At 46.2% G+C, this 21,279-nt stretch overlaps 1 protein-coding gene and 1 long non-coding RNA gene across 4 annotated transcripts in view; both read left to right on the top strand.

Annotated features, from left to right (window-relative positions):
- Nucleotides 1-9,451, top strand: part of AMOTL1 (angiomotin like 1) — a 105,012-nt gene extending 95,561 nt beyond the window's left edge. For all 3 annotated transcript variants that reach the window (XM_044287359.1, XM_044287360.1, XM_044287362.1), the window contains 5 exons: nucleotides 3,321-3,511; nucleotides 5,629-5,754; nucleotides 6,796-7,034; nucleotides 7,708-7,986; nucleotides 8,063-9,451. In XM_044287359.1, the coding sequence (XP_044143294.1) occupies nucleotides 3,321-3,511; nucleotides 5,629-5,754; nucleotides 6,796-7,034; nucleotides 7,708-7,986; nucleotides 8,063-8,172 (945 nt within the window). In that variant the 3' untranslated portion in view covers nucleotides 8,173-9,451. The remainder of the gene's footprint in view (nucleotides 1-3,320; nucleotides 3,512-5,628; nucleotides 5,755-6,795; nucleotides 7,035-7,707; nucleotides 7,987-8,062) is intronic.
- A 6,455-nt stretch (nucleotides 9,452-15,906) lies between these two features.
- On the top strand, nucleotides 15,907-19,102 carry LOC122932764. The gene is made up of 2 exons (XR_006388340.1): nucleotides 15,907-16,461; nucleotides 16,560-19,102. It is a non-coding gene; the product is annotated as an uncharacterized LOC122932764 (long non-coding RNA).
- Nucleotides 19,103-21,279: the final 2,177 nt, after the last annotated feature.

Raw genomic sequence — 21,279 nt, 5'->3', positions numbered from 1 at the left:
ACTGCTGCAGAAGGAACAGTGTGGAAGACATTATGGCACAGGACATGCAATAAATGTCTAACGCTGGGTTCACACCTGAGCGTTCGGGATGGAGCGCTCTGTATGCGCGATTGTACCGGCGTTTGCAATCGCGCATACAGAGACAAGCGAACGCCCATTGTCGCGCGTTCCCGCTGAAGTCTATGTACGGGAACGCGCGACAAGACGCCCCAAAGAAGCTCATGTACTTTTTGGGGCGTCGGGCGTTTTACAGCGCGATCGTACGCGCTGTAAAACGCTCAGGTGAGAACCATTCCCATAGGGAATCATTGGTTCTTGCCTGTTGAGCGTTTTACAGCGCGTAGGAACCCAGCCTGACAGGTGCAGGTCCCGCCTGTGGAATGTGGCTTTCTCCATTCACTTCAGTAACACTTCTAAAAACAGCTTACTGCGCTGTCCTGGCTGTTTTTGGAAGTGCATAAAGAGGGTCGCGCATGCGCAGCCACATCTCCATGACTGGCTGAGCATGACGGCTCCTGGTTCTTGAGAGAAGAGCAGGTCCCACACCTATCAGACATTTGTGGATATGCCACAAACATGCCAGAGGGGATGCTTCGCTGTCTGAAGGGTAGCAGGGGGTTTGGAGCTCTGTTGCAAGAAATAGAGCTGTGACCCTTGTAAAGAAATATTGTGACATGAATCAGCACCGAATTTTGGACCTAAAAATAAGATTTTGTTAGTTAAGCTATGTCACTGGCAGGAGCACAGGCTGGGAGTTGTAGTTCAACAAACCACTGGTCTAATCATTGACCTGCTCCCCCCAGTGACTCTGACTCCTGGGGACACACAGCAGACTTTGTCCATTGTATTTGCTGGCGGTATTATAGCTTCGGGCCGCTGTCAGGTTGGAGCAGTAACAGATGATCCCCATTATAAATGAATTCCCCGAGGGCCGACGTCAGCAGGTCTGCGCAGTGAATGGATGTCATGCGGAATCGTTATTTAATTTGTATAGATGAAGCGCACACAACAGTCGCCTCTCGGTTAGTCGGAAATTGGGCTAATTAGTTTAAATGTGACGGCATAATTTGTACATTCGCTTTGAAGAACTTTCGTAAATGAGCTGATTCATGCGGATTGTTTCTCGCTCACACAGAAGAGAGGGCTGGAAAGAAGTCCTGCGTGTGATCTTCATCTTCAGTAATTTAATTGGATCCGTCTCTTCCGCATAAAATTACATTAGTTTCTTTAAAAAAAATCTAATCAGATTGAAATAAATTAGGCTAATACAATGAATTTTCGAGGATTATCAGTCGATGGCCTATTTATAGGATAGGCAGTCAGTGGATGATCAGTGACAATCCCCACCGATCACCAGGACTTCAGCTGAGCTGCAGTACCAGGCACAGCCACACTCATATAGACGTCAGCGAGGCGTAATAGGAGTATTCAAATTAAAGGCGGGGGGGCAGGCAACCACTCAGACCCTGCAATCATGCCATGTGGGGGAAGGTGGTGAGGGAGGGGAGGTTAAACAGCTGGGACTGGAGTTATCTCTGATCCTGGCCGTTACATGAGGGTCTCAGTTGTGTAACACAGCCGACACCCGCCGTGTGTGGAGTGAGCTCAGCTCCTGTGTCCACCCCATACACTCTGCTGCGGCATGTGACGTGCACGTACATCACACTCTGTTAAGGAATTAAAGGAATACTCCAAGAAAAAAATTAAAGGGGTGGTCCCATGAAAAATATTCTACATTTTTCACAACAGTACCTGAATCTAAATACTTTTGTGATTGCATGTAATAAAAAAGTTATAAAAGAAGTATACACTGAAATCTATCTCTATAGCGCCACCTGTTGTTTGTTCTTTGTTCACCTCTGAGGTGGACGCACATGCTCAGTAACATCCTTCAACTGCCACCTGGGGAAGGGCACACCCATAAATCTAAATCTAGGAGAGCAATTGGAGCAATGAATGTGGAGATCTCTGGATCCATGTGAGGTCCAGGGCTGGTTCTAGCTTTGTTAGAGAGCGATTGTCATTTACTATATGGCTGAGTTCACACGGGCGAGATTTCCGCACGGGTGCAATGCAGTAGGTGAACGCATTGCACCTGCACTGAATCCTAACCCATTCATTTCAATGAGGCTGTGCACATGAGCATTTTTTTTCATGCATCACTTCTGCAATGCTTTAAAATCGCAGCATGTTCTATATTCTGCGTTTTTCACGCAGGCCTGGCTCCATAGAAGTGAATGGGGCTGCGTTAATAACGCATTGCATCTGCAAGCAAGTGCGGATGCAATGCGTTTTTCACTGATGGTTGCTAGGAGATGTTGTTTGTAAACCTTCAGTTTTTTATCTCGCGCGTGAAAAAGGCATCAAAACGCATTGCACCCGCGCGGAAAAAACTGAACAACTAAACGCAATTGCAGCCAAAACTGACTGAACTTGCTTGCAAAATGGTGCGAGTTTAACTGAACGCACCCTGAACGCATCCGGACCAAATCTGTCACGCTCGTGTGAACTCAGCCTAAGATGTCTGATTTTCATTTTTTACATTAAAGGGAACCTGTCACCGGGATTTTGTGCAAAGAGCTGAGGACATGGGTTGCTAGATGGCCGCTAGCACATCCACATTACCCAGTCCCCATAGCTCTGTGTGCTTTTATTGTGTAAAAAAACCGATTTGATACATATACAAATTAATCTGAGAAGAGTCCTGTCCCTAAGATGAGTCAGGGACAGGACTCATCTCAGGTTAATTAGCATATGTATCAAATCTGTTTTTTAACACAATAAAAGCACACAGAGCTATGGGGACTGGGTATTGCGGATGTGCTAGTGGACATATAGCAACCCATGCCCTCAGCTCTATACCCCAAATCCAGGTGACAGGTTCCCTTTAATCATAGGATAATCCCTTTAGTTCATGTCATGCTCTGCCCCAGCAGGCCTTGCACTACCACAGTGTATTAGTTTTGTATGGAGTGTTCCTTTAAGTAATCTGCAGTTTATACCTATAGTACCCTGATAAGCCTTAGGCCTCGTTCACACATCGGTGTTCGGTCAGTGATTTCCATCAATGATTTTGAGCTAAACCAGTCGCAGAACAGGTGCAGATCTTTCCCTTATACCTTATGTCTGTGGAGGCTCTACTCCTGGTTTTGGCTCACAATCACTGATGGAAATCACGGACCAAACACTGACGTGTGAATAGGGCGTTACCTTGTGACGGCCACAACCACAAGGATCTATGTTCATTTTAGCTACGATACATGACGTAAAAATGCATCACTCCCCGGTAATAAGCTTACTTAAAATGCTTCTCCATACAGAGACATGCGAACAATCCGGCATCTAACAGTTCAGATTATAGTGCTCCTGCGCTGATGGACTTGCTGAGGAAGAAGGAAGAGACCATCTTGGCCCTGGAAGCAGATACCACCAAATGGGAGCAGAAATATCTAGAAGAAAGCGCAAAGAGACATTTTACCATGGACGCCGCCACTACTGCCATCTCCCAGTCGTAAGAACTCAACTGTTTATTAAATCTCGTTTCATTAGTGCATGATAGTCTTCACATTTCATTAGTACTGTCGTGGGCAAATGTTCTGAGACTGACACTGAAGATGAGCGAATGTCATGTTATGCTTCAGTGGTTTTCAGTCTTTAGCCTCATTCCCACGTCAGTGTTTTGGTCAGTGATTTCCATCAGTGATCGTGAGCCAAAACCAGGTGCGGCTCTAAACACAGAACAGGAGCAGATCTTTCCCTTATACCTTACGTCTGTGGAGGCTCCACTCCTGGTTTCGGCACACAATCACTGATGGAAACCACTGACCAAACACTCACGTGTGAATGAGGCTTTTTTGTGAGATGTTTCTCTGTTACACTGAGGTACAATTACAAGCATTTCATACGTTTTCTAACTTTTATTGACAAATCCATCTCAATATTTCCAGTATGGACCCTTATTTTTCAAGACTTCTGCAGTTCGCCCTGGCCTGCTGGAAAACAGCTTCTGGGCCAAATCCCGACTGATGACACCCAATTTTTGCCTAATCACTGCTTGGAGATTATCACAGTTTCTGGGTTTTAGTTTGTCCACCCGCTTTTTAAGGATTCACCACAGGTTTTTAATGGGATTGAGATCTGATGAGTCTTCTGGCCAAAGACCCAAAATTTCAACAATTTGTTCACTGAGCCACTTAGTTAGCACTTTTGCCATGTGCCATGGTGTTCCATCATCCATTGTTCATCACCAAATGTCCACAGGGAGAAGTTGCTCTTGGAGGATCTTTTGATCCCATTCTTTATTCATGGCAGTGTTCTTAGGAGCCCACTCCCCTGTATGAGAAGCAACCTCACTCATGAATGGTCTCTGGATGCTTTACTGTTGGCATGACACAGTACTCATGGTAACGCTCACCTTTTCTTCTCCAGACAATCATTTTTCCAGATGTCCCAAACAGTTTGAAGAGGACTTCATCAGAGAAAATAACTTTATCCCAATCCTCTGCAGTCCCATGCCTGTACTGTCCTTGATGTTTTTCTTGGAGAGAATTGGCTTCTTGCTGCTCCTCTTGACATCAGGCCATCCTCCAAAAGCCTTCACCTCACTGTGCGTGTAGATGTGCTCACACCTGCCTGCTGCTGTTCCTAAGCAAGCTGAGTACTGATGGTGACCCAATCCTGTAGCTGAATCCTATTTGAGGTGGTCCTGGCACTTGCTGGATTTTCTTGGGTGCCCCCAAAGCCTTCTCGACATCAACTGAACTTCTTGCCTTGAAGTTCTTGATGATCCAATAAATGGTTGATTTAGGTGCAATCTTACAAGCAGCAATGTCCTTGACTGTGAGGCACTTTTGATGCAAAGTAATGATGACTGCACATGTTTCCTTAGAGGTAACCGTGATGAACAGATGAAAAAAATGATTCTTTTAAAGCCACCAGCCTGCTCTTCTAATTCAATCAGCTGCATTGCCCTCTTCTCCTGAGCTAATGAGAAGATCACTGAAATTATGTTAGCAGGTCATTTTGTGGCAGGGCTGAAAAGCAGTGGAAATTTGGTTTTTGCGATAAAGTTAATTTTCATGGCAAGGAATGACTCTGCAATTAATTGATATTCATCTGGTCACTCTTCATACCAATCTAGAGTTAATGCAAATTGCCACCATAAAAACTGATCAGCAAACTTTGTGAAAACCAAAATTTCTGTCGGTCTCAAAACTTTTCAACACAACTGTATACCCATAGGGACATGAGACCGCTATTCTGGGGATTGATGGGTGAGGAAGTGGACCTTCAAGGCTAGCCATACTCAAGTGAAAATGAACAGTGCTGCAGTAACCAGCCATGGCCACTTAACATTGAAACTGTGCTGTTTCGGTTCCTGGTCTTGGTGAACTACTAGGGTGCTGGGATTCGGATCCTGAGTATCTGATGTTGAAGATGGATGACCATGTATTAGTCCTCCAGAGTCTGTATGCACTTACGTTTGTAGACAATATCTTAGGTGTTATTTCTGTCAGGTAATGAGGTGTGAGTTCTGTGGACACTAGTATTATAAAACCAGTGTCAAAAATTGTGTGGTAAGGACAATACACGGAACTGTACTGACTAATGCTGGCTTTGTTGTGATAGAGATTCAACAATCATGAGTCATTCAAGGAATGGAAGCTACACTGATAACACACTGGATGTACGAATGTGGCATGAAGAGGAGGAGATTGTGCAGGCCAACAGAAAATTCCAGGACATGGAACACACGTAAGTTTTTGTTACAAGGACACCCTGAAAATAAGCTGATCACAGTTGCTGCTGGGACAACCTGACCAGCTGTGATAAAAAACAGCAAGTGTTCAAATCTTCTGCAGCGCCACCACAGGAGAAATAAAGCATTACATAGTGCCTGTTGAAATTCACCTGTGTAATGCAGGACAGGTCCTTCAGGGAGAAAGATGCATTTTGGAAATGCCTTCTGCTCTGACTAATTGATGGAGGTTACAAATTCTATTAAAGGTGTTGCCCCTTCTCACACATTGGTGGCATATCACCAGGATAGTGGGGGTCCCATCTCTGGTTCCAGATCTCTATAACAAGGTCCCCAAAGCGAAGGAGAGCACATTGAATGGAGAGGGCACAGTGTAAGTGCAGCCACCTCTCCGTTTACCGCTATGAGAGTTCCAGAAAAAGCCAAGTCATCTATTTTCGGCACTCCCACAGAAGTGAATGGAGGGTGGCCGCGCTTGCACAGTACGGCTTCATTTACCTTGGTGACCCTGTTCTAGAGATAGGTGCAGGTTCTACCTCTGGGACCTGCACCTATCTGAGATTGGTGATTGGCGGCCAGCCCCTTTAAAGTTCTAATTGAATACTTGAAAATGGGGGTTTTCTAAAGTAGACAACTCCTTAAAGCCACCTGCAATATCACAGTGAAAGACATTATGTAGTCCCTGTGTTCTTACAAACATATACATTTATGTTGCTTACCTTTGGATGATACATTACTAATTTTATTACTTTGATCTCTCATATCTGAGTGACATTTTGGATCCATATCATTAGCAGATCTATGACTGGTGACTCCAGCGTAAAGTCACAAACCTGCTTTGGTTGCACCTCCATAAAAGCTTCATGTGGCTTGTTCAGACTACCCATTGTATGCAGCACCCTTCCCACAAACCCAAAGTCAATTTTGTCCAAGGGACTAGTGCAGTCTCAAGAAGGTCATGACCGGGCAAGTTGTAGACATTGCACATATTTTGTTCTTCTAACTTCAGCAGTACATAATATTATTTGTACCATCAGGATAAAGAATCTTCATGCCAAAATTATAGAGCAAGATGCCATGATAAAAGTTCTCCATCAACGTTCTCGAAAAGACCAGGGCAAAAACGACAGCTCCAGCTTACGCCCTGCTCGCTCTGTGCCATCTATAGCAGCTGTGGCGGCTGTAACCTCTGGATCCCACTCACGACAGACCTCTCTGACGACCAGTCAGGCTGCAGAGGAGAAGAAGGAGGAAAAGAATCATAAAGGAAGTATAGGTAGGACCTTTTTAATATTGCTTTTTTATTATTTTGAATATCAATAAAGTGTTAGATTTTCAAGATATTGTTAGAAGGTCGTGAGGAAGTTTTGATTAACTTTGAAAGTTAGATAAATGATTGCCTTGGGTTTTCTTGGAGAACATGTTAAGAGTCATTGGTCATGAGTAGGGAAGGGGCCTAGTAGGAATGTCCAGGAGGTACATTGCATCTGTGGGAGGTAATGTGTTGGGCTATGTTGACATTGCCACGCCTTCGGTCCACAAGAAAAGCCACAACCATCATAAGATGTATCCAGATGACACCCAGATAATCCCTTTGATTTATTATCTGATCGTATAGTCGTTCCATTGAGGTCCCATTTATTTAAAACCAAGAATAGTGCTGCACATGTGTGTACACAGACCGTTACAATGTGTTTGGGCTTTACGCAGTATTCACTTACAATGAGAGCCTTCAGGGTTCTATAGTAGACCTGTTTTTGCCATCAAAATTGATGATAAAATTATAGTCAAATCAATTTCATACCCTATTTTTCAAAATATGTACATTAAAAAACATTCATCTCAAAAACCAAATTGAAATCCGTTTTGTCTCTGTGGTGTAACTTTCCTCCATCAAAAACATTAAACAGTGTATTTACCAGTGCGTCATGGTTTGTATTTCTTTCCAGGACTTCTTCAAAGTAAAGATGGCAAGGACAATCGTGAAAGCCCTTCACCTTCTTTAGCACTTCCACCACCTTTATTCATGCTGCCACCGCCACCTCCTTCCACCACCATGACTGTTTCACATGCCAAAACTGGGAGTAAAGACAACAGCACCCAGACAGACAAGAGCTCAGACCTCTTCTGGCCAAACTGCTCTTCATTACCAGGTCGGGGACGGATAAATATGACCCCATCCAGTAGTCCACTTCTACGTCACCCCAACACCAGCAAGGAGAAGTCAGGTATGTTTTTGGTCTTCATTTTAACGGTGGATGTTTTAATTCTGCACAGCTAATGCCATACCTCTTTGTCTTACAGAACATTCCCCTGTCCTTGGCAAGACTCTAGAACCTAAACATAGATCTAACACTCCAAACCACAAGACAGATCTTTCAGAGCCTGACAGCACAATGGAGGTGCTCATTTGAAGGCTTGTTAGGAATCGGAACTGCTTCCCATGGCTTCTTAACCACATGGACTTATAATATTTTTTAGATATATTTTGGACAACTGAGAAAAAAAAATCCATACCTAGGACCTCTCTGGGTTATTTTTCCTGCAGATTGTTAATACCTTTGGATACTGTAAGATTTTCTTGATATGTTGGAGACTCTTTGACTGAGTATGGAACGACTCTCCCACCATATAGATAATTGCATGGTATTTAACACTCTTCCCCAATAATACCATGAGGAACCAAGAGGAACATTTCAAGTTTCCAATGAGCAACCTTGGTCATAAGTCTTAAAGTTCGTGGCTACGATGCAATATCTCCATGTGTCTTGTGGTAGGTCACATTATTTATAATATGCACATATTGTACTTTTTTAAAATTCCTAATTTATATTGTATACGAAGATGCGATAAGAACATAAAAGGCAAAAACATAGTGCACAACCTGATTCACCAGAACACAGCACAATAAAACAGCCCTGTCCAAATGTATACAGATTCTGGTATTCAGAGACGTGGTTCTTCTTTCATCATGACATTATCAATGGCAAGGTAATAATAGGGCGGGTTTACATGTATGCCATCAAAATTGACTTCAGGTCATTAAAAACCTTAAAGGCTATGTCTGACTTCGGGCACTAGGTTACAGTTCACATAGAATTAAACTACATATAAAGTTGAGTAACTTTGTAAATGCATTACATCACCATTTTTGTACTGATTCCGTCAGCTGTATTATACTCCAGAGCTGCATTTAAAATTCTGCAAGCTTGAGTCTTGAAAATCTTGCAGCATTCTTTGCTGGATCAATGTCTGTCCAGTGCTTGCACTATACAGACAGCTGATTGTCCCTATACCAGGGATCAGCAACCTCTGGCACTCCAGATGTTCTGAAACTACAACTCCCAGAATCCTCCTTTTACTTCTACGGGAGTTACAAGAACAACCAAAATGTGCAAACTGTGAGTTGTAGTTTCACAGCAGCTGGAGTGCCGAAGGTTGCTAATCCCTGCCCTGTACATTACAAGAGCTCAGCTTGAATGCTTCTGACAACAAACTTGTAGCCTGTGTCAACCAGCAGAATTTTCGGTGCAACTCCGGAGTTTAATACAGACTTTATCTCAGGACAATGTAATGTATGTACATAGTGACATCACCAGCAGAATAGTGAGTGCAGCTCTGGAATATATTACAGGATATAACTCAGGATCAGTACTGGATAAGTAATGTGATGTACAGTATGTACACAGTGACTCCACCAGCAGAATAGTGAGTGCAGCTCTGGAGTATAATATAGGCTTGGGGTCAGCAACCTCTGGCAATCCAAGTTGGGTGAAACTACAACTCCCAGCATGATCCACTCACTTCTATGGGAGATCTGAGAGTGGCCAAATAAGTTTGCATGCTGGGAGTTGTAGTTTTATTACAGCTGGAGTGCCAGAGGTTGCTGATCCCTGATATAGTCTGTTATTCAAGTAATGGATTACACAGTAACTGCACCAGCAGACTATTGAGTGCAGCTCTGGAGTATAATACAGAATGTAACTAAGGATCAGTACAGGATAAGTAATGTAATGTATGTAAACAGTGACTCCCCCAGTAGAATAGTGAGTGCAGCTCTGGGGTATAATACAGGATGTAACTCAGGATCAGTACAGGATAAGTAATGTAATGTATGTACACAGTGACTCCACCAGCAGAATAGTGAGTGCAGCTCTGCAGTATAATACAGATGTAACTCAGGATAAGTACAGGATAAGTAATGTAATGTATGTACACAATGACTGCCCCAGCAGAATAGTGAGTGCAGCTCTGGAGTATAATACAGGATGTAACTTGGGATCAGTACAGGATAAGTAATGTATGTACACAATGACTGCCCCAGCAGAATAGTGAGTGCAGCTCTGGGGTATAATACAGGATGTAACTCAGGATCAGTACAGGATAAGTAATGTAATGTATGTACACAGTGACGGCACCAGCAGAATAGTGAGTGCAGCTCTGGAGTATAATACAGGATGTAACTTATTGATTTTCCTAGTCTACGACGTAAAGTCATAGTTTTATTAAAGACACGGAGGCGAGTATTGCTATCTCTTTCTTTACTGTTCCACCAATAGCAGCAAAGAAAATTTACATACTGAACATTGTAACCATGACAACCGTAGTCCCACCACCAGACAGCCCCTATAACAGGCAACTCCTCCTCTGGGTCTTCCTCTTTCTTTGGACCTGACACCAACATCGGACATCAACCGGAACCGCCCAACAAGAAACCGGAACTGGAAGCGAAACCGCACCGCTCCAAGCGAACTCCACAAACGAAGCCAACCGGGCTAACACTCCTGAGGAGAAAACAGAAGGACGTAGATCCCAAACTTCAGCGGTCGCTCAACCTAGAAGAAACAAAGAATATGGCAAGTGTAAATAACAGGCCAGACCCACAAGGCGGCAGCCCGAAAATGGCAGAGAAACCGTCAAGAGACCAATAAACAAATATGACAATGAATAACATTATCATTAATAATAATAATAACAATAATAATAATAGCAATAAATAAGCATAATAAAAATAAGAGCCGGAATGGAAAACAGCAAACCACACCTCCTCCGAAAAATAGAGAAAACAACACCTGGGCAGGCAACACAGGGCGGGCAATACTCGCCTCCGTGTCTTTAATAAAACTATGACTTTACGTCGTAGACTAGGAAAATCAATAAGTTTTACATCAAGACACGGAGGCTCCTATTGCTAGTTCAAAGCTGCGCAATCACGGAAGCGAACAAATGAGGAGGAGGGCGAAAATAATACTCCCTGAAGGTCGTGACCCTAGACCAGTCCGCCAGACGTAAGATATCCTCCATACGAGCCCCTGAAATAGCCAAAGAGGTGGCAGATGCGCCCCTGGCCGAATGCGGCGTAAAAACAGAAGTATCGATCCCCGCAAGGGACATAACCCACTTCATCCAACGAGCCAAAGTCGGACTAGATACCGGACCGAAGGGATGACGAATAGAGAGGAAAAGCTGTGGGACCGCAGGAGAGCGGTAGGCCCTAGTCCTAGATTCGTCTTCCCGCAAACAAGCCACGGGACAAAGAGCCGGAGAGGACGGGAAACAAGGATAAGACACAGTCGTGATATGGGTCTTGGTGCGTCTCGAGATATTAAAGGAGACCCCCTCAGGCGTGAAGGACCTGGCGTCGTGATCCAACGCCCGCACATCCGACACCCGCTTACAAGAAATAAGACAGAAGAGCACTAGCAACTTAGCAGACAACTGACGCAAAGAAAGATCCGAATTGTCGGGCCAAGCCGCCAAAAACGACAAGACCAAAGAGACGTCCCAAGTGGTAGTAAACCGAGGGCGCGGAGGGCGAGTAAGGCGAGAGCCACGCAGGAGGCGGCAAACCAAGGGGTGTTGGCCCGCAGGGGTACCCTCGAACCCCTGGTGAGTAGAGGAAATGGCCGAACGAAAAAGATTGATCGTCCTATAAGCCTTACCGGCCTCAAACAAAGAGGTAAGAAATTGCAAAAGATCACTCACAGGTGCCGAAATGGGATCCAAGTCCCGTGCCATGCACCAACTAGACCAAGATCCCCAAGCTGCCCGATAAGATTTTCTGGTGCCGGGAGCCCATGCATTGTCCAGGAGTCGTCTAGCTGAGTCCGAAATGCCCTCGACCTCTCCAGGGATCCGGAGACCCGACACGCCAGCAGCTGAAGAGTCCCGTCCAGCAGAAGGGGGTGGCACAACCCCCTGGGGTCGCAAAGAAGATCCGCGAGGTCCGGGAGAAGAAATGGTACGTCCACCAAGAGAGCCGGGAACCAACTCTGAGTCCCCCAAAAGGGGACCACCACCACCACCAATTCGGCCATCTGGCGGCGAACCTGTAGGAGCATTCTCGGAATCATCGCGAACGGGGGAAACGCATACAGAAGTGATCTCGACCAATCCTGCAGAAAGGCATCCACCGCTTCCGCCCCCAGATCCGGGCGCCAGCTGAAGAACCGAGGGAGCTGGGCGTTGAGCCTCGAAGCAAACAGATCCACCGCAAAGGGGCCCCAGACGTCTGAGATCGCGGAAAATATCCTCGGGGCCAACCTCCAATCGCTGCCGTCCATGAAACAACGTGAACTCTGATCCGCCCGAGTGTTGTGGAGACCGGGAAGGTATTCCGCCTGGACCACAATGTCCTTGGAGAGGCAGTAGGACCAAAACTCCTTCGCAAGACGAGCCAGCGTCGCCGACCGGGTACCACCCAAGCGGTTGACGTAGCGGACCGCCGAAACGTTGTCCATACGCAAAATAATGCAAGCATGAGCCATCCCGTTGGTGAAACTCTGAATGGCAAAAGACCCCGCCAACAGTTCCAACGCATTGATGTGCAATCTCGATTCCTCCGATGTCCAGCGACCGCCCGTGGAAACGCCATTGCAGTGGGCGCCCCAGCCCTGCAGGCTCGCATCCGACTCCACCGTAAACTCTGGCTGGAGACCGAAGATCGCCTTGCCATTCCACGCCTCCAAGTTGGTGATCCACCAATGAAGCTCCTCCCTGGCTTCCGAATCCAGCGTCACTGCGTCCGCAAAGGCCGCACCGGAGCGGAGGTGCGCAATCTTGAGTCGCTGAAGGGCACGATAGTGCAACTGGGCCGGAAACACTGCCTGGATGGATGAGGCCAGCAGGCCGATGATGCGGGCCAGGTGGCGTAAGGTTAACTGAGGGGACGACAGGGCGTGCCTCAATTCCTTCCGAATGGCTCGCAGTTTGGCTGAAGGGAGGCTGAGGGACTCGGACACAGAGTCCACCGTGAATCCCAGAAAATCCATCCTCTGCAGAGGGGTCAAGCACGACTTCTCCCGATTCAGAAGAAAACCGAGGCGTGACAGCAGATCCGATGTCCAGCGTAGATGGTCCAGCAAGGTTGACCTGGAATGATGCATGATAAGGATGTCGTCCAGATATATGATTAGACGAACACCCCGACTGCGGAGCCAGGCCATGGCTGGTCGCATTAGTTTGGTGAAGCACCAGGGAGCCGAGGACAGACCGAATGGGAGGCAAGTGAAGCGCCACGTCTCCCCCCCCCCCCCCATAGAAAACAGAGAAGGTCCCTGGACGAAGGATCGATGGGAACCGTCAGGTAAGCGTCCTTTAGGTCCAATTTCACCATCCAATCCCTCGGAAGGAGCAGATCCCTGAGAAGGTGAATCCCCTCCATCTTGAAGTGGCGATAGCGCACTATGGAGTTCAGCGACCGAAGATTTATCACTGGGCGCATTTGTCCGCCCTTCTTTTGGACCAGAAAGATATTGCTGACGACTCTCCCAGGGGATGGGGGAGCCCGTTCTATCGCACCTTTTTGGAAAAGTGACCTCAGTTCTATATCCACCAGGGAGCGATCCGGCCTGGAAAGCAGAAAAGGGGAGGGAGGGGGGAGCCGGAAAGGGGAGTCTACTAGTTCGATCAGGAAACCCCTGACGGTGGACAATATCCACGGGTCTGAAGTAATCTCCGACCAAGCACGGAAAAAATGTCGGAGTCTGCCCCCTATGTAAAGGGGAGAAGAAACCCCCGCTAAGGGAAGACTTACCGAAAGGTCGTCTTGAGTTGGGGTTCCCACGGAAGGACCTGGAACGCCAATTGCCGCCTCTGGCCGGGAAGAAAGTCGAGGAGCCCCTCTGATCCTGGAAAGGAGGTCTTTGGTGAAAGGAGCCTCGGCCCACGCCACGAGCGTGGAAGGTAGATCGGCCGGACAGGCGGCCCCTGGTACTGCCGGCCCTGTTGGAGACCCGTCCCTGAAACACTCTGCGCATAGAGGACTGGGCCTTATCTAATGCAGTGAATGCGCCAACATAACGGCCGAGGTCCTTAATAAAGGAGTCGCCGAACAGCAGTCCCTGTGCCTCCTTACCTGCCTCGGTCAGGGCAAGATTAGCCAGCTTAGGGTCAATCTTAAAGAGAATGGCCTTACGCCGTTCAATAGATAGGGACGTGTTGGCATTACCAGCGACACAAATCGCTCTTTGAGCCCAACCCGAAGCTCCTCGGGATCAATACTTGAGCCATCTGCTCTGGCAGCTTCTGCCAATTCTAGTAACTTTGTGAGGGGCCCAAACACATCCAGGAGCTTGTCCTGGCAGCTCCTCAAGGCGGAGTCTAACCCTTTACGTGGGTTCCAGCCCGTTTTGGCCAAAAACTGGGTCATCTTGGGGTCGACCACAGGGGTATCGCAGACCTTATTAGGGACCAGGGGCCTAGGGCATTCAGCACGGAGCTTGTTGCGAGCATCCTTACTTAACGGGTGGCGAACCCGAGCTTCCAGGTATTTACCCACATGGTCAGATGGGAGCCATTCCGCCGACCTAGGGTGATGGAGTGTATCAGGGTCGAACATAAGTTCGCCGGAAGGGTCCGCCAATGCAGACGTCAAATCGACCGCTGGAGGAGCAGAGCCGACCGCAAAGGAAGTGGAAGGGACTGGGCCCCTAGCAGTGGGAGTCTGATCCTGGGTTTCCTCATCAGAGGGGTAATCCAGATCCTCCAACGCCTCTAAGTCTGAGCCTGGATCCGAATCAGGATCGGCACCTGGTTGTGCTCTGGCACATTTCCATGTGCGCTCCTTTTCTGCCTGGCGCGGTAAGGCTCTCTTGCGTGAACGTTGCACGCTCTCATGGGTGGCCGCACGCACACCAATTCTATCATCCTGTGAAACAGGAGCATCAATGGCATCAGACGGCGTCACTATAGCAGGGGTAGGCTGCAGGGACTCCCTAGGGGGGGGTGCAGCCAGGGCCTGTGAAATGGTTGTAGCCAGCATAGTGGACATGGATCCCATAGCGGATAATATGGCACTAGAGACCGATTGCTGAATTGCCAGAGTACGAGGGTCATCCCTCTCAACCTCCATCTCCTCAGCAGGCGCTGGGCAGGCCTGGCTGGAGGGTAAATCGGTAGTGGACATCGTGGGACAAAAAGTCACGCGAGGACCGGGATAATAAAGGTCTAATATGGGCCAAAATACCTATCTAGAGCGCAAGGGTTAATCACACAGGCGCGATGCGGCAGAGGGAGCGCAGAGAGATGTGACCGATCCGGACGGAAACCAGGCGGGGACTAAGATGGCCGCCGAAATCCCGCAAAAATAATAGAGGACCAAGATGGCCGCCGGGATCTCGCGAGACTACGCGATAGACCGGCTGCGCGCGAAAGAAGATCCGGCCGCGGGAAGCGCAAGGATCCCCGGCGAGATCACAAGAAAGGTAAACAAAACAGAGGGGGGAAAAGGGGAAAAAGAGACAATAACCCGGCGGGGTGGGGAAAGAAGCGCGACGGCGCTAACAAGGGAAAACAATAGGGAACCACAAAAAGACAGAGAGGGGAAGAACCCCCACAATGAGCAAACTGGGTAAAATAAACCCCCCATATAAACCATAAGGGCTGAAGCCCAGAGAAACAGGTGCAAACAAAACCCACTACAAATGCAGAGGGACTATAACTAGGAGAAAACACATGAAATAAAACCAATAATAGGATTAAACCAATACGAAACGATGCAAAAGCACACAAGGTAAAATTTGCAGCACTTATCTGGTGGCAGCCGCAAAGAAAGAGGAAGACCCAGAGGAGGAGTTGCCTGTTATAGGGGCTGTCTGGGGGTGGGACTACGGTTGTCATGGTTACAATGTTCAGTATGTAAATTTTCTTTGCTGCTATTGGTGGAACAGTAAAGAAAGAGATAGCAATAGGAGCCTCCGTGTCTTGATGTAAAACTCAGAATCAGTACAGGATAAGTAATGTAATGTATTTACGAAGTTACCCAACCAAGATATGTTGGCAGTTATACATGATGACATTTTACAACGTTTTAGTAAAAATGTCGGTTAATAAGACAACTAATCAACTTCAATGTTTTCCATGGTCAGACTTTTTGCCGCTCTCACCCAACATGGGAAAGACTCTTATCATGTGACTGTCATGGTAAATGGTAACCCATTAGACAGTGACCATACATGGCATCCTTTCAGAGATGCATGTTTAATGAGAACATTATACATATATATAGTGGCGAGTGACAATCTACTGTATCCAACCACACTGGGCCTGTGTCCTAGTGACCCATGTAGAGGAACATATTGATCTGCCAATTGAAAGCATAGAGAAAGGACAGCACCACTTACTGACGTATGTTAGTCCGTTATTTGGTGGCGGTGATCGCGGTGTCATGCCCTGGCCCAAGGGACCCCTCAATTACCGAAAAAGTTAGAAAAAACGTAGCACTCCAATCTTCAATCCACTCGTATATTGAGTCGAAACGTTGCTTCTGTTCAGTGCTAATAAATATATGATTGGATTGAAGATTGGAGTGCTACGGTTTTTTGAAACTTTTTCCATATTGATCTGCCAGTCACACAATGCAATGGCCACATTGCTTTTTTTCTCCCAAGGCATGTAGCTAATAGGGTGCAGAGGCCACTGTGACACGGGAGAAGTCACCCGTATTATAAATGGCACATTGTAGTGTGGGTGCCCTCTTACAGATTTTGCACAGGGTCCTAGAAGCTTCAAGTTACTCTTGTGCAAACCCCCATGTGTAACATATCCTAATGGCAGCCATATTGAGAACATACTTGCCAACTCTCCCAGGACGCCCGGGAAGCTATTACAATAAATGAGAGACCTCCCGCAACCCCTGGAAGAGTTGTCAATACTCCTGGGCACCGAGGGCTGCCCTCCATGTACTGTAACTGAATCTGGTGCTGGGATTCTGCGCTATTAGATGCAGTCCCAACTCCCAAAAGTGCAATGAGGGGGTGGGGCCTGAAAAAGAGGGCGTGTCAGTGGCGAAAAATACGTGCCCCGCTTCACACACCGCAGCCTCCTATCTCCCTGATGTCAGCTTTCAGAAGTCGTCTAGTATGATTGAGAACCATGTGTCAGCACGACCAGGGCTCCTGGTTTTGGAAGCTTTTTATATTTTTATTGGAATCATGTTTTTTCCAGAGCTGTAAAGGTCAGAAAAGAGGTGTATTTTTAAATGTAAATGTGTAATGGCCGCCTGTTGCTAGGCAACAGCCATGACGACAACAAAACTTTATTGTACAAGACAGATGTTCAATAATGAACAAAACCATTGACTGTGCATGTAGATATCAGGGTCCAGGACACCCGCTTCACGGCCCAATTGCTTGTCGTGTAAGATCCTTGAAGCCACCTTGGACTTTAGGTGCTTTCTATGGAGACAGCATATCCTTGTGTACAATATACATTATTATATATATCAGCTGCACTGGGGCAATATCATTTTTGTAAAACTTCTTTAATTTGCAGCACTAAGGGGGTTAGTTCCAAGACCGAAGGTATTTCTAGTGTGCATGAATCCCATCATCCGTGATGACTACTGTCATTCGGACTTGCACAACAGCGGTATATTGAGAGGAGTTAATGTCGGTATAGGCCTTGTTGGGAGTTTTTGGTCGTTGCCCATTACATTTCACTGATGTCATTGTTCAGGATGTTCCTGAATCGGCAGGCGGAGTACTGACTGGGGTGTGGGGTTTTGACAACTTATGCTGCCATCTCAGAAGTGTGCAGCGGTGGTTGCTGCCCCTGGTAGGATTGGAAAGGGACTAATACCCCTAAAATAAAATAAATATTTAGGAAATGTTTATGGCAAATGGAGGACAAATGTATGTAAAGTGACCTATGTGGATCCCTTGTAAAAAAAATATAAAAAAAAATGAATGAACTATCACTTTAAATCAAGAGGGTGGTGGTTTCCAAATATGACAGTGAAGGAGAACATGAACCTTGGTGGGTCAAGTTGCCACCTGGCCAGCCTTTAAAAATTTTCATTTAGTGGAGATGTGTATGTTTTATTGCTGATTGTTTCCACATTATACCATTTGGGGGATTTGCTTTTTAAAAGCTACCTGTAGCGGTTTCACCTAAAATTAGGAAATATTTAAAAAGGTTAACCAAGAGTCAGATAGACCTTCCAGCATGGGCGACCCGCAGTGGAGAACATACTTACCTGGTTCCCTGCTGCTGGGATTGGTGTCTAACGCTCCCGAGCTGGCTCTTCTCTCCCTGTCGCGCTGAAATCAACATCTATCGACAGGTGAACACGTGACCACTGCAGCCAATCACAGGCTACAGCAGTGACCTGCTCCCCTTGCGTCACATGACCAGTTGGCGATTCTGATTGGCTTTAGCCGTCATGTTCCCCCTACCCACGTTGACATATGTTGATTTCAGGGAGCTTAGGAGAGGAAGAGCCGGCCCAGGAGCTTCAGACACCACACCCAGTGGCGGGGAACAGGTAAGTATGATCTCCACCGAGGGTTGGGACAGACCTCCACTCTGGGAGGTCTGTCTGACTCTTGGATAACCCTTTTAAGGGGTGTTCCAGTGTTACCAAATTAAATATATTATTTTTATTTATTATTTGCCCTAATGTATCCTAGTGGCAGGAATAATAAAGTACTGCAAAAATTCACCCATCTCGAGTGTTAGCTACGAAGACTTTTTATAGATCCTGCAAGCATGAAGAGCTGCTTACATGGGTTGGGGGGGGAGGCAGATTTGTTGCGGTCATCCTCTCAAGCCAAACGTATTGCTGAAATGTATGCTAGATATATGCAATTGTTCTACTGCAACGTGTTGATGCGATTTCTCCTTTTTGTGTTATGCAATCATTTCCTGCTGCCCGCAGTGGTGGGCTGATCTCTGTGCTGTGGTGAGCCGTGTTTGCTTCTGTATAAACCTTATCGGCGGTTTGGAGCTTCCACTTACTATTGTGCACATCCTCTTCCCCTTGTCTTCCCCAAACCTCTTTGGAATATATTTTTATAATAAAAGCTTTTTTTTGTAATAAAATAAAATAATACTTATTTAAACAAATATTCATGTTCACAGTGTTTTTTTTGTGTCTAACCAACCACATAATGCTTGAAGGAATGAATGGAGCAGCTCTCTCTGCCTCTCTCCCAGCAGGAAGTCCTGGCAATATCTCAATTACCAATTTTTCTGATGTCTCTTGTCAACAAATCCTCAACTATCAATGCACCTGCCACCTAGGAGATGTGTTAATGATGATCTCCCATATTTGACAAATCTTAGGCCCTTTCACACAGGCGAGTATTCCGCGCGGGTGCAATGCGTGAGTTGAACGCATTGCACCTGCACTGTATCAGGACCCATTCATTTCTATGGGGCTGTTCACATGAGCGGTGATTTTCACGCATCACTTGTGCGTTGCGTGAAAATCGCAGGAAGCTCTATTTTGTGCGTTTTTCACGCAACTCAGGCCCCATAGAAGTTAATGGGGCTGCGTGAAAATTGCAAGCATCCACAAGCAAGTGCGGATGCGGTGCAAATTTTCACGCACGGTTGCTAGGAGACGATCGGGATGGAGACCCGATCATTATTATTATTTTCCCTTATAACATAGTTATAAGGGAAAATAATAGCATTCTGAATACAGAATGCATAGTACAATAGGGCTGGGGTTAAAAAAATAAAAAAATGTAACTCACCTTAACCACTTGATAGCGCAGCCGGCATCTCTTCTGTCTTCTTATTTGCTGTGTGCAGGAAAAAGACCTGTGGTGACGTCACTCCGGTCATCACATTATCCATCACCATGGTAAAAGATCATGTGACGGACCATGTGATGACCGGAGTGACGTCACCACAGGTCCTTTTCCTGCACACAGCAAAGAAGACAGACAGAAGAGATGCCGGCTGCGCGATCAAGTGGATTAAGGTGAGTTAAATTTTTATTTATCTTATTTTTAACCCCTCCAGCGCTATTGTACTATGCATTCTGTATTCAGAATGCTATTATTTTCCCTTATAAGGGAAAATAATACAATCTACAGAACACCGATCCAGAAGTTTGGGTTTGGGTACCAAACATGCCGATTTTTCTCACGCATGTGCAAAACGCATTACAATGTTTTGCACTCGCGCGGAAAAATCATGCATGTTCCCGCAACGCACCCGCACCTTTTCCCGCAATGCCCGTGTGAAAGAGGCATTAGTATTCACTATTTTCTTGCGCCACTGAGATCCTGGGAAGAGAAGTTGTGATTTTCATTAGGGTCGAAGCTTCAATTTATTAAAAAAAATGATATCTATTTTTTGTTTGGTTGGTTAACCACTGAGGAACTGGGGTTGGGCAAGGAAGCATGGTCTCACAATATTTGTGTCCTACTGCAGGCAGAGCAGAGGAAGGGGCTGCTGCTGCACCCTGTTGTCTCACAGCCAGGCACAGGACAGTGAGGAGGAGGAGGAGGGAGGACATCACCAAGCTCATAAGACACACTGATTTCTTGATATATTTCTCTTTTTCAGTTGTAATATGAGATAGAATAGGATCAAAGGAAAGGAGGACATCAAAGAAGAAAGTACTGGGATTTATTTATTTTTAAGTCAGTGTACTTTCACACAATTTTCATTTGATAAAGAATGGTGTAACTAGCAAATTACTAAATCACTTCATTTAAAAAATATGCCTTCATCCACCTGGCCCTTACGGGTTGCACTTTCACCTAAGTTGCAGTCCACTGCCTGTTGTCAGGCAAGATTCGCCCCTGGTAATAGAGACACAGAAGACAGTTGAGAGGAAGTAGGGGGCATGTCAGAGCTAGCTGAGGTCCTCAGCCTGATAAAGAAACTGCTTCTACACTGCTTCTGAAGATTATAGGAGCGTCATGTGTGTCTGTAGGTGTGATTTCACCCTACTTATCTGTTCTGTGAGCTCCAGAGCTGAAAAAACAAGGACAGAGGATGGGAAAAGACGTCACAGCAGTACAGTGCTGACAGATTCCACAGAAGGGAGACACCCCCTGGTTGTGAGAGAAGTGCATCTAGCTGTGCAGCTGAAACAGGAATATGGCTGAAAAAGGCATTAGGGGAGTCTAAAAAAGACCTGTCCCTTCATAGTTATAATTGTACAAAGAAGCACAGCCATTATGCAAGCTTTTTAAAAAAGTTTTGTCTCCCTTTAATTGCCAAGTGACAGCCAATATGGCTGCACTTCTTGTAGTCCTGTTCCTGTAAAGGGGTTTTCCAAG

The sequence above is a fragment of the Bufo gargarizans genome, chromosome 3, assembly GCF_014858855.1.
Source record: "Bufo gargarizans isolate SCDJY-AF-19 chromosome 3, ASM1485885v1, whole genome shotgun sequence".
NCBI classification, from domain to species: Eukaryota; Metazoa; Chordata; class Amphibia; order Anura; family Bufonidae; genus Bufo; species Bufo gargarizans.
This window is presented reverse-complemented; position numbering and strand designations above follow the sequence as displayed.